This window comes from Scyliorhinus canicula, chromosome 6, assembly GCF_902713615.1.
Source record: "Scyliorhinus canicula chromosome 6, sScyCan1.1, whole genome shotgun sequence".
Classification (NCBI taxonomy): domain Eukaryota; kingdom Metazoa; phylum Chordata; class Chondrichthyes; order Carcharhiniformes; family Scyliorhinidae; genus Scyliorhinus; species Scyliorhinus canicula.
The window spans coordinates 109,514,524-109,527,523 of record NC_052151.1 but is presented as its reverse complement, the minus strand read 5'-3'; the positions used below and the strand labels follow the sequence as shown (position 1 = coordinate 109,527,523).

The 13,000-nt window shown below is 46.9% G+C and overlaps 1 protein-coding gene across 1 annotated transcript in view; it reads left to right on the top strand.

The window, feature by feature from the left end:
* The window catches only part of LOC119966826 (adhesion G protein-coupled receptor F5-like), a 29,364-nt gene that overhangs the window by 15,466 nt on the left and 898 nt on the right, over positions 1 to 13,000 (top strand). Inside the window, exons 2-4 of the mRNA XM_038798798.1 lie at positions 5,858 to 5,899; positions 6,188 to 6,238; positions 11,003 to 11,069. Of these exons, the coding sequence (XP_038654726.1) occupies positions 5,858 to 5,899; positions 6,188 to 6,238; positions 11,003 to 11,069 (160 nt within the window). The remainder of the gene's footprint in view (positions 1 to 5,857; positions 5,900 to 6,187; positions 6,239 to 11,002; positions 11,070 to 13,000) is intronic.

Here is a 13,000-nt window from a genome sequence, read left to right as displayed (position 1 = left end):
GTCACCAAACCCGGGAAAAAAGCCCCATCCCACTTCAACACCACCAAAACGAATGGGACATGCCAGGCAACATGAGCAAAAGGGACGGCGGAATCAGAAAAAGCCTGTAGAGGAAGATTGAGGCGACGACGAACAAGCAGGGCACCCAAACTGGTTGGGCCGCCAGGGCATCTACCCCGTGATAAACGAATGGATGGACCTCCCACCACAAGAGCTCCAATTGCACAGAGATGCCATCAAATTAGAAATTATGTCGATGGTGAAGGGCGGCGGTAGCAGAAGCATTGATCTCCTTTCAAGCGGCACTGGAAAAGGCAGAGCGACGTCTGGGGACGCAGGAGGTGATGGTCAGGCAGCTGAAAAAGGTTGTGACCAACCAGAGCAATCGGATCATTTCTCTGGAGACAGAAATAGGGAGGTTGCTGGTGACACAAGGGACTCTGAAGGGGAAGATTGAAGATCAAGAGAGCCGGTCATGTCTTCAAAACATCCACATTGATGGCCTACCAAACAGTACCGGTGGCAGGAACCCTACGGAGTATGTGGCCCAGATAATGGGAAAACTGGTTGGAGGGAAAGCGTCCCCAAGCTTCCAGAAGTGGAGAGAGCCCACAGGTCAATCCAGCAAAATCCCAAAGCCGGGGAGAAGCTGTGAGCCATTATCGCAAAACTACACTGGTACCAAGACCGGGAAAAGATCATGAATTGGACAAGGCACACATGGTCCTGTAAGTTGTGAGGACACTCGATCTGTGTCTACTGGACATTGGGGCAGTCCTGACCAAGTGCCGGGCAGAATTCAATGCAGCCAAGGCGCCCCTATACAAGTGCAGTTTGGGATGCTGTACCCGCCAAACACGGGGTGACTTTCTAGGGTAAGGAGTACTACTTCACCGCACCAGCAGAAGCAGACCATTTTGTGCGCAGACTTGGGCTGGGAAGGCAGCGACACCAACAGTAAACTCAAACTTTAGTTTCCTCTGTTGCAAAAGAAGAGACGATGGGCTGGATTCTCCGATTTGAAGACTATGGGTGCGATTCTCCGCAAAGGCGGAGAGTCGTGAAGGCTGCCACAAAACCAGCCGTGTTTCACGGCAGCCTCCGCGCCCCCTCCCGGGACCCAATTCTGCTCCCCGGTCGGGGCTAGCATCGCGGCCCCGTGAACTCCGGCATCGCGGGCTTAACGAATTTCGCTAAGCCCGCGCGCCAAAGTTAGTGACGGCTGACGCATATGATGACGTCAGCCGCGCATACGCGGATTGGACGACTCCAACCCACGCATGCGTGGATGACGTCATCCGCGCATATGCGTCAGACCCGCGCATGCGCGGTCCGTAATGCCCCTCAGCCGCCCCGCGGACTTATCCTGCGGGGCGGCGGAGGGAGAAAGAGTGCGCGGGAATCAGACCCGCTGCCCGCGATCGGTGGGCACCGTGGTGCGGCCGTGCCAATCGGTGGCATGGTTGTGCAGAACGGCACTTTGCTGCCTTTTTCACGAACTGGTATAGCAGGTGTATTAAAAATCGTGAAAACGGCCGTAAAGGCCTTGGAAATCGGCCCATCGGCCAGGGGAGAATCGCTGCTCGTCGTAAAAAAGCGGCGAGCAGCGATTCTTGTCGGGGGCGGGCTTGGGGGGGGAGAATAGCGGGAGGGCGTCGGACCAGCGTCGCCGTAAAAATTTGCGCCGCCCGCTATTTTCCACCCCGTCGTGAGTACGGAGAATCGCGCCCTAAGTGCTGACGCCGGCGTGGGAACAGTGGCGTTTTACACCCGAAAAAATGGTAGAAAAGCTGCACTGATCCTCTGTCTGGTAGGGGGCTAGCAGGCACGCAGCGTAGAGTCCCCAGCTTTCGCTGCGGATATTGCCGAAGAATCGCCGGGTCAGTGGTCGCGCATGTGCATGGCGGCCACGCCGTGCAACACGGCGTGGCAGCGCGCGGACCTGGCCTACCAAATAGTGCCCTCCTTTGGCCAGGTTCGCCACCCCCGGAGCATCCCCCACCAGTGCCCCCAGCCCCTGCCAAAGGCTCGTAGAATGGCTCCCACTCGACTGTGGCAGCACTGGACTCAGTCCGCAGCTGCCACACTGGGTTCACAGAAACAAAATAGCATGCGTGACCCACGCCATCGGGAACTTGGCCCATCCGGGGCGGAGCATTGGGTGAGGGCTGCAGGTGATGTCCTGAGGCCATCCATATGGCTTGCGACGTAATTTGTGAGTACGCCATTTTTGAGGTGGGCGGAGCATTGCAAAAGCGGCTCCGCCTCCAATTTCGGCGCAAACAGGGATTCTCTGGCCGATTGCCGAACGCGATTTCAGCGCGGGAGACTGGTGAATCCTGCCCAGTGAGTCTCAGGAAGGAAGGGGTGAAGGTGCTAAGGTACAGAAAGGGGTGAGGAAGGGGAAGGTGGAAAATGCAAAGAGTAGGGGAAGGTGAAGAGCGTTCCTGGGGGTTGGGGGGGCACCACACTAGCAGATGAGGTAGCAGAGCTAAGCACAGGCGAGGGAGGGATGCCCGCTTTCCCCGCTGCTGTTTGCTCTGCCAATCATCGAGCTATTGCCAATTGCCCTCAGAGTGGCGAAGAGGTGGAGAGGTATCCAAAGGGGGGGGTGACAGAGTGCTTTGAGTTTCACTCTGCGTGGATCTCGAACCCCCAGACCAGCATGGAAGTGATAATGAAACTCCTGAAGGAGTTTGAAGCCTTCTCAGTAACCTGGGCAAGAGTGCCACCTTCCGTGTACACCCGCGTGGGGGAAGGACAGAGATGGAGGGACTGCCGTTTAAACAAGCCAAGACCAAATCCCGTTACCTGGGTTCCAAATAGCCCACGACTGGACAAAGATCCACGAATGGAAGCTGACGAGAAAGTCAAAATTGACCTGAAGAGGTGAGGCCAACTCCCACTCTCCCACGCAGGGAATATACAGACGGTCAAAAGGAACATGCTGCTCAGGTTCCTCTTCCTGTTCAGATACTGTTGGCCAGCACGGTAGCATAGTGGTTAGCACAATTGCTACACAACCCCAGAGTCCCAGGTTCGATTCCCGGCTTGGGTCACTGTCTGTGCAGAGTCTGCACGTTCTCCCCGTGTATGCGTGGGTTTCCTCCGGGTGCTCCGGTTTCCTCCCACAGTCCCAAGATATACAGGTTAGGTGGATTGGCCATGATAAATTGCCCTTAGTGTCCAAAATTGCCCTTAGTGTTGGGTGTGGTTACTGGGTTATGGGGATAGGGTGGAGGTGTGGGCTTGGGTAGGGTGCTCTTTCCAAGAGCCGGTGTGGACTCGATGGGCCGAATGGCCTCCTTCTGCACTGTAAATTCTATGAAATCTATGAAATCTCTCCAGATCTACATCCCCTAGCCCCTTTTCAACACAATCAAATTATTGTGTTTGTATGGGGGTAAGAGCATGAGGATCCAAAAGAATGTACTACAAAGGAGAAGAAGCATGGGAGGCCTGGCCCTCCCAAACCTACAGTTTTACCACTGGAACTGGGAGCAGAGTGGGTGAAGATGCAAGAGAGTTCCTGCACAGGGACATCCCTCCGAGCCCCAGCCACAGCTGCTCTCACATCCCTCCTGGCCAAATACTCAAAGAGCCCAGTGGTAGAAGCCACTTTCCGGATGTGGTGCCAAATAAGGTAACCTTTCGGCCTAACCGAAATGTCCACCATGGACCCCATCGGCAACAACCACAGGTTCACTTCCGGAATATTGGATGTCACCTCCAAAAGGTGGAAAAAGGACGAGGGGACTCTGACAGTTCGGGGCATGTGCACAGACGATAGAGTAGCAACCTGGGGAACTCATCGAGAGGTTCCAGTTACCAAGAGGAAATTACTTGAGATACATTCTATCAAAAACATCCTCTGTAAGGAAACAACAACATACCCCCAGATACCAGGACACTCGTTAGTAGAAGAACTGCTGGACACAGGCGACCTAGGGAAGGGAAACTGTGCGGAAATGTACGAGCGATTGTTGGAGGAAGTACACTCCCTCCTGGACGAGACGAGGAAAAAATGGGCAGAGGAACTAGGCATAGAGATAGGGGAGGACTCTGGATTGAAGCACTGCACAGACATAGACATAGATCATAGGATTTACAGTGCTGAAGGAGGCCATTCGGCCCATCGAGTCTGCACCGGCTCCTGGAAAGAGCACCCTACCAAGGTTAACACCTCCACCCTATCCCCATACCCAGTAACCCTACCCAACACTAAGGGCAAATTTTGCACACTCAGGGCAATTTATCATGGCCAATCCACCTAACCTGCACATCTTTGGACTGTGGGAGGAAACCGGAGCACCCGGAGGAAACCCACGCACACACGGGGAGGATGTGCAGACTCCGCACAGACAGTGACCCAAGCCGGAATCGAACCTGGCACCCTGGAGCTGTGAAGCGATTGTGCTATCCACAATGCTACCGTGCTGCCCTAGGGCGAATTTCAGCTCCACATTTGCAGGGCTGAGCCTAACAGAACTAAAGGTGGTGCACAGAGCGCACCTAACCAGAACTCAAATGGGCATGTTCGTTCCGGAGTTGGAGGAAAAATGCGAACGGTGCCAGGGAGGCCCGGCTAACCACACCCACATGTTCGAGGCATGCCCAGGCTTGTTGAGTAATGGATGACCTTCTTTGAGGCCACGTCCAGGGTTGTGGGAGTGAGGGTGATGCCATGCCCAAAGGTCATGATGTGGAGATGCCGGCGTTGGATGAAACAAACCTGTTGGACTTTAACCTGGTATTGTAAGATTTCTTACTATGCCCAAAGGTGGCGGTCTTTGGGGTAGCAGATCAGCCAACGCTCTTCATGGGGAGGGGGCCGATGCTCTAGCCTTTACCTCCCTGATCAGGCTAGAGAATTTGTCAGGCTGGAGAAAATAAAGTTTTCAATCCGTGTGTTGGAAGAAGGCTTCTACAGGACGTGGAAGCCATTCACCAAGTTGTTTCAAGACCTGTTCATAGCCAGCAATCAGTAAAGTGGGGGGAGGCGGGGAAAGACACGGATGAGCCATGGGACAGGGAGGAAAAGGAAAGGGGGGTGGGGGCGAGAGGGAAGAGGACCGGAGGTGGGAGAGGAAGGGGGAGGAGGAGTGAAGGCATGCACAGAGAACGGAAGGGACAAGTGACAAAGTCGCAGGGGACTAGTCAGAGGGCAAGCTAAGGGCCAAACCAATCTGTAAGTGGACACTTGTAAGTACATGCTCTGGCCATATTGGGGATTGTAAAATATGTACGCCGTTGAAAGGGAGGTCACGGCCATAGTGTATGGAAGACACTTGCTTGTAAATATATGTGTTGATTCTTTTTTTCTTTTTTGTTTGGTAAGGTTTTGTAATTTGTTATTTATGAATTGTTGAATGTAAAAATTGAAAATCCAATAAAAACATTAAAAAAAGAGAAACACAAAAGAGGACAGAATTGAAGGTAGTGAGAGATCTAATAGAATTGTAGGCAGAGATAGGATTGGGCAAGGCTAGTAAGAGAACTGAAAACAACGATAAGAAGTTTAATCAGCCTGACCACCCTCTAAGGAAGAAACCTGAATGGCTTAAGAGGGAGTTAGATGCGGATAGGGCGGGGACCAAAAAGCGACCAAGCAACATACATAGCATTGTGCGCAAGGGAGGAAAATAGATCCTACAGAGTTGGCAGCAAATTTCTCTGATAAGTTTGGCATTGGATATAACAGGTTAAAAGAAACTTCTGCTTTTAAAGTCTATTTCAAACGGATTAAACCGTTAGCAAATGATCAATTTGGAATAGTGAATGTAATGTTTTAAAATGTGCTTGTAATTTTTTGAAGACCTATTGGTTAACTGCTTCAGAATATCTTCCTTTTTTTTAGGGATTCTTTATTTTGATCTTTGGAACATTCACGGACAATAAGGTGAGCTATGATTACTATTCCCACCATTTTTCCGGCATTACAGGTGGGATTCTCTGATCTCCCAGCCATGTGTTTCTCAGCAGCGGGAGTCAGCACACTGTTTGCTGGTGGTGGGATTCTCTGCTCCCACCGCTGTCAATGGGAATTCTCATTGAAGCCACCCCACACCACGGGAAATCTGCCGGCGGGTGTGCATTGCAGGCAGCACCAGAGAATCTCACTGCCAGCGACTCCGGCCATTCATTTTCACTTTACCGAATAAAATGCTTTCTTCTGCTCTTAACTCAGGTACAAAAAGCCTTGAACATTTCATTGTCAGGATATTCTTCTCAAACAAAGGTAAGGTTTAAACAATAAGAATATGAGATAATTACCAACTGAAAGGGAAAATATATATAAATGCTTAGGTAGTTACCTTTCCTCAGAGCTGATCATAGAACTTACAGTGCCGAAGGAGGCCATTCAGCCCATCGAGTCTGCACCGGCTTTTGGAAAGAGCACCCTACGCAAGCCCACACCCCCACCATATCCCCATAACCCAGTAACCTCATCCAACACTAAGGGCAATTTTTTGGACACTAAGGGCAATTTATCATGGCCAATCCACCTAACCTGCACATCTTTGGACTGTGGGAGGAAACTGAACATCCGGAGGAAACCCATACACACATGGGGAGAACGTGCAGACTCCACACACACAGTGACCCAAGCCGGGAATCGAACCTGGAACCCTGGAGCTGTGAAGCAATTGTGCTAACCACTATGCTACCGTGCTGCCCTATAAGATATAAGATGGAATTGGCCGGCTGTTGCAAATGGGAGGACAATAAGAGTTTGCACTACATATTTATGTATTTGACACAAAATCTCAAGGTGCAGTTCGGAGAATTAACAATAGTAATGGGCGGTTAAAAGCAAGGTCTGAAGAATGGGGTTTGAATAGATTTTGAAGGAAGGTGGAGGAGTAGAGAGATGGGGTCTGAGAATGGAATTCATGACAATCTGTTTCGGATCACAAGAAGCTGTTTCACGAATAAAAGGGCAAAGGGTTGGGGATAGACAAAGAGAGACTAGGGTTCGGAAGACCAAAGACTGGAGAAAAATACATCAAAATTGCAAAACGTTCCAGGGTTCATGAGAAAGAGACCATGGAAGAATGTGAAAAAAAGCTGGGATGTATGATGATTATCAGATAGACATTGAACCACACCAAGATGGAACTATTATTGATTGGAGCACCATAATCTACAAATACGGGTCTGAGGTTTTGCTCCTTTGTTTGAGGACGTAGATTTGGAATGTTTCCTTCCTCTGCATAGCCAGCCCAGTAAAAAGTGTCCTGGTGGTTGTGGTCTTCATTCCAGGGGTATTGATTTCATGGGAGCTGTGACGGGTGATGCTGAAATGAGTGTGGAGGTTGCCAGCTGAAGAGGTAGGCTGGATGGAAGACCTCCCTCAGTGAATCAGCACTTTATCAATGATATGAAAAGAAAAACAAACAAAAAACAGCACTTCAGCTTTCACCCCTCATATTTTCCCCACACTCCCATTCCCCATCCGTACCAACTTATGCCAAAATATGCCCCTCTAATCCACAGAACCCCTCATACCCCCAGCCCAACATTTGCCTTCTACTCACTGCCCAATGGACCTTAATACACCCAATGACCACATCCGATAGTCACCGTTATGGCCCTTTATAGCCCCAAGTCAACTTATTGTCAACTCATGCCAATCCATGCAACCCCACCCTCCACTCTTTGCCCTTACACCATCTATCAAATCAACCAATATCTAATATGAGGAGACATCAGGTCCCATGCTGAGTTGAGATAAAATAAGTATCGATTGAAAAATGTAGTATTTTAAAAACATTCTCATTGTTATAACCCACTCACTACATTTAACTTCCTTTAATCCATTATAAAAACAAGCATTATAATTCATAGTCCCACTTCAAATAGCTTATCACTACTTGGAGCTGTCAATCTTGAAATGGCAGACATTTTCCTCTGATAATCAACGGTTGTGAAATCGTTGTAATATTGTAATTATGACCCCAGGATTATGTCAACAAACAGCATGAAATAGCAAGCACCTGATATTTTTAACACCACAGTAGTTCTTTAAACAAATATTTAAAGGACAGGTGTTTTAACTGCTGCATCAGCTTGACAGTTCTGTTTAAGGTACCTTTTTACAGCTCCTTTTGGTAGCACTGTTTGAGAGCTCCTTTTGACAGTTCCATTGAGCTTCACAGTTTATGTACATTTTGCTCACATTCATATCTAGTTTTTAAAAATCCCCAAATTTATCTCACCTGTCCTGAAGGGCATTGACCTCCCCGAAATGCATCCATGGATCATGTCCATGGATCATATACCAAAAGATACCTAACCTCTCCAAAAGGGTATACTTCTTCTCCAATGGGCTCTTGCAGTTTTAGACCATTTTCCACCAGATCTAAAGTTCACAGCATCCCAATAGTGAAAATCAGATCAGCTTGACGCAGCTTCCCTTTGACATATGCAATTGCATCCATGGACATGCAAATTAAAACTTACACATCCCCTCCTCTGCAAAAATGGTAGGTGCTAGGTTCAGGAATGGGACTTCTGGATTTAGGGCCCAGAGCCATTTGTATAATGACAGAAAAGATGTCCACCTTTATGTGAAAATTCAGGACATAGTTTCCAGCTGTATGCTGACAACAGCCAGCTGTACCTCAATACTGCTTTTGATCCATCCACAGCGTCTAAACTGTCAGATTTCTATTCCATCCAGTCCTGGATCAGCAATCATTTCCTCAAATGAACAACTGGGAAGATAAATGGTATCAACCCTCCTATCTCATTGATTCCCTCCAGCTACTGAAATATTGTGCGGGATTTACCAGCTGTTCACACCAATGGGAAATTCTGGTCCCATGCTGGCGCACGCATTTCCTGACGATGAGGTGTGCTGTCAACGGGAAATTCCGTTGCCAACGGCAGGACCGGTAGAACCTGGTGGCGGACTGCCTCTACCTCTGAAAAGCAAGCAATAGGCTGGTGGGAAAATCCCGTACATTGGTTCTTCTCCAAGTCTGGCCCTGATTTGTTTTTATAAATTTGGAGTACCCAATAATTTTTTGTTCCAATTAAGGGGCAATTTAGCATGGCCAACCCAAACTGCATATCTTTCAGTTGAGGGATTGAAACCCACGCAGACACGTGGAGAATGTGCAAACTCCACATGGACAGTGACCCAGGGCCAGGATTTGGACTCAGGTCCTCAGCGGCGTAGTCCCAGTGCTAACCAATGTGCCACGTGCGCCTTTCTGGCCCTGATTTCAATCACTATATCATTTGCAACCATGCTTTCAGTTGCCTGTATCCTAAACGCCCTGAATTACCTCCCGAAACCTCTCCACCTCCACCCCTCTTTCCTCCTTTCAGATTTTTTTGAACCCTAAACTTTTTGACCAACGTTTTGGCCATCTGTTCAATATTGTCTTATGTTGCTCAATGTCAAATTTTAATTTATAAGGCTGCTGAAATGACACTTGGAACTTTAAAAAAAATGTTGAAGTTGCTATATAAATTCAAGCTGTTGTTGCTGAATAGCTCACTAAATAAACCAATTAAGATTCAAAGCTAAAGTGGATAAATGGTTGTTAAAAGAGTTGTCATGATCGCCAGCTAAATTATAGTTCAAACTAAAATTAAATTACTCAGATGGAGGAAACCTGAGGAAAAATAAAAGTGCTGGAAATACTCAGCAGCTCTGACAGCATCTGTTGAGTCTTCTTCACTTCTCATACACAGACCCTGCCAGACCTGCTGGGTATTTGCAGCACTTCCCATTTTTATATCTAAAATCATAGTTATTTGGTATCTAAATTTACCTAAAAATGGTTGAATTTTTAGATTTTAATCATTAAATATAGTTTGTTCAACCCTTCACTTCACCTTGTAGCACAGGATTGTAATGAGTCTGCAGACACATTAGCTGAACCATTTTGTTTCAATAAACATGATTGTAGCTCTAGTATTTTATTGGCTTATTACTTTCTAATTCTATGAAATAAATGCTCAAGTATTTTTTTTACTGTAATTATTAGCATTCTTGCCTCTGAAACGAATTAAACAAATTCTGTCTGTTACAAATGCCAGAATTGTGCCATCTCTGAATACTAGATGTATGTCTAGAGGGGCTAATTACATTCATAGTCTGAGTGGATCCCATTCCTGACATCCTTGGTGAGTGTCAACTAAAATATGGTCACTTGCAGTTATATTTTTAGCCATACAAATATCATACAATATATTGAAATAATTATTAGGACTGCCCAGTTATAATAATAATCTTTATTGTCACAAGTAGGCTTACATTGCAGTGAAGTTACTGTGAAAAGCCCCTAGTTTTCATATTTCGGTGCCTGTTCGGGTACACAGAGAGAGACTTCAGAATGTCCAAATGATCTGACAGCATGACTTTTGGGATTTGTGGGAGGAAACTGGAGCGCCCGGAGGAAACCCATGCAGACTCCACACAGACAGTGATGCAGCCTGGAATCGAACCTGGGACCCTGGCGTTGTGAAGCCACATGCTAACCACTGTGCTCTGTGCGGCCCAGTTATCTTAGATTCTTCAATTGGTAGATGTTGCAAAGTGCTATCTATACAAATTTTATATTATTAGTTGTTTATACAGTGATGGCTAATCTCGGTTTCTCTCATTGATGTGAAAATGTACATTTGCCATCAGGGTGAGGAAAATTCACGGGTAATTGAATAAGCCTTGCTATTCTCAAGCTCCAGGGAGCTGGACACATAATGACATGGCAAAATAGTACATATTTGAAAAAAGAATACCCCACAATCTTGTATTCCCAGCAAGCAGCAGTGTTGTTGTGAGATCACATGAAATTCTGGGCTGTGTGCTTGTGATTTCTGAGGTGTGCACCCAGTGAGTACTGTTGCTTATCGAATCACTGTTAAGAGAACAGAGAATTGTGGGGAGCTGGGGAAAAAGAAGTAAAAAGAGAATAAACAAAAATCCTGCAACACATTGGCTCATTCTGACCCTCACATTAACACTCATGATTTTTTTATTTTTCAGTCTGAACACAGCATTTCTACTACAACGCCTTCCTCACAACCAGATCATCGTTTTACTTGTAGAAAGAGTGAGTATAAACATGAGATTGAACAATAATATAGTCCCATGATAAAAGTTACTCTAAAAATTATTTGATATGAGTCGCTGTAATTTATTGGCTATTATTGAAGCAAAATGATTTGTGTTCTATACAAGGAATGATCAAATTGGTCCTGGATTTTAACAGCAATTGATTTCTGTGGAAAACTGCACTTGCGAGTTAACCTCCTGCCCACCTACACCAGAATAAAGCCCGGAACATTTCAATGGCCGCACCATATTTAAACACTCATTTGTTTTCTGGGTGATAGCAGCAGAAATGTTACATATATTTTTATTAAAACAGTAAAACAATATACACAAGGCCAAACGGCACAAACACTAATATTGTATTGGAGAAACAGGGTACCCTCCCCTCAGTACCAATGTACGGGGAGGGAGGTGATTATTAAAACAGTTCACAACACGTTGCTACAAAAAACAAATGGTACAAGCACTAAACTTTGCGCTGGAGAGAGCAGATACCCTCGCCTCTGTACCAACAAAAGGGAAAGGAAGGGGGTTAGTGGGGAGAGAGGGGAAAGGAGAGTGGTGGGGAGGGAGGGCGTCACAATGTTGGTGAAGGGGGCAAATAGGGCACTGCCTGAACTATCTACGGAGGCAGAAAAGTAAAAGAACCTTCAATTATGCTGTGCCAGATTCCGGGAGTCCCCCAGAGGGGGTGAGGGGCGACAGCGTCAGGCATGAGTGAGACCTCCACCATGCTACAGAGCATCCCGTGCACCCTGCACTCCTGACACAGGCCAAGGGCTGCCTGTTGAAGTCAGTTAGGTGGCATAATCAGTTCATGTAATTGAGAAAGGCTGGGGTTATGGTCATGAGCCTACAACACACCTGCTCATCCTGACCTTCACAAAGGAAAGCTTTAGGAATTGTTTATCAGGGCCTCCCTATCTTTAAACCTGTTTTGGCCCAGTTGGAGAGAAATATTAGTTTCCCTGCTTCCATTGTCAGTCAGTCTGGTTCAATCTGCCTATTGGTCCCTGCCTGGTTGAAGTAATGGATAGGACTGAGACTGCAAGATGTTCCCAGAGCCTAAGTCCTGGGAGTCCAGGACCAGGTAAATTTTGGGGTTCTTAGGGCAGGGATTATAGGTGAGACCTGGGAAGGTTCATGAGCGGAGGGGAGGGTGGGTTTTAAAAAAAGAGGCTGCTAACATCCCATCTGAGGCCTGAACAGAGTTAAAGTTGAGGCAAATGGTATGGGTGGCGGGTGGGGTCTGACTGCCTGCCTGCCGGTCCTGCCCGCCTGTCCGACGGTCCTACCTGCACCAATGTAAAGTTGCAGAGAGGTTGGGGCAGGCGGAAATCTGGTAGTATAATCTTCTGAAAGAGTTTACAGTCCACTCTGCCTGTAAATCCGCTGGTGCGATAATGTAAAATACTTGCTCAAAACTACCTTCAGTGATCTTGCATAATTAAAATGTGTTCTACATAATAAGTATTATTCTTGTCATAAAAGGCTACTTTGCAACATTTATATCTAGTGTACAATAATATTGTCAGTGATATGATGTTGTTTTGGTAATCACAATTTCCAAGGTTCTTAAATGATACTCTTTCGTATAATCATTGTGCTTTTCTCTATAATTGCCGTGTTGACTCTATCGTAATATAGTCCCACCTCCAACTCACTGCTGCTTATAAAACACCAAGCTTAAAACAAAGCCTCACAAATGTCACCCAATGTATTATAGAAGAGGGAAAAAGTATTTTGCTGATGTGTTTATTGGTATCACATTCTGTGGTACCAGAGCTCAAGGCTCTACCTTGCAGCTGTCCCAGGTTGCCCTCATTGTCCAACTCCTTGTTCACTATCAAGATGGGGATAAATATCAGGAAAACTTTCAGCAAGACCTTGCTGTTCCACTACACCAAAGTCTGCACTCCAGTGTTATAT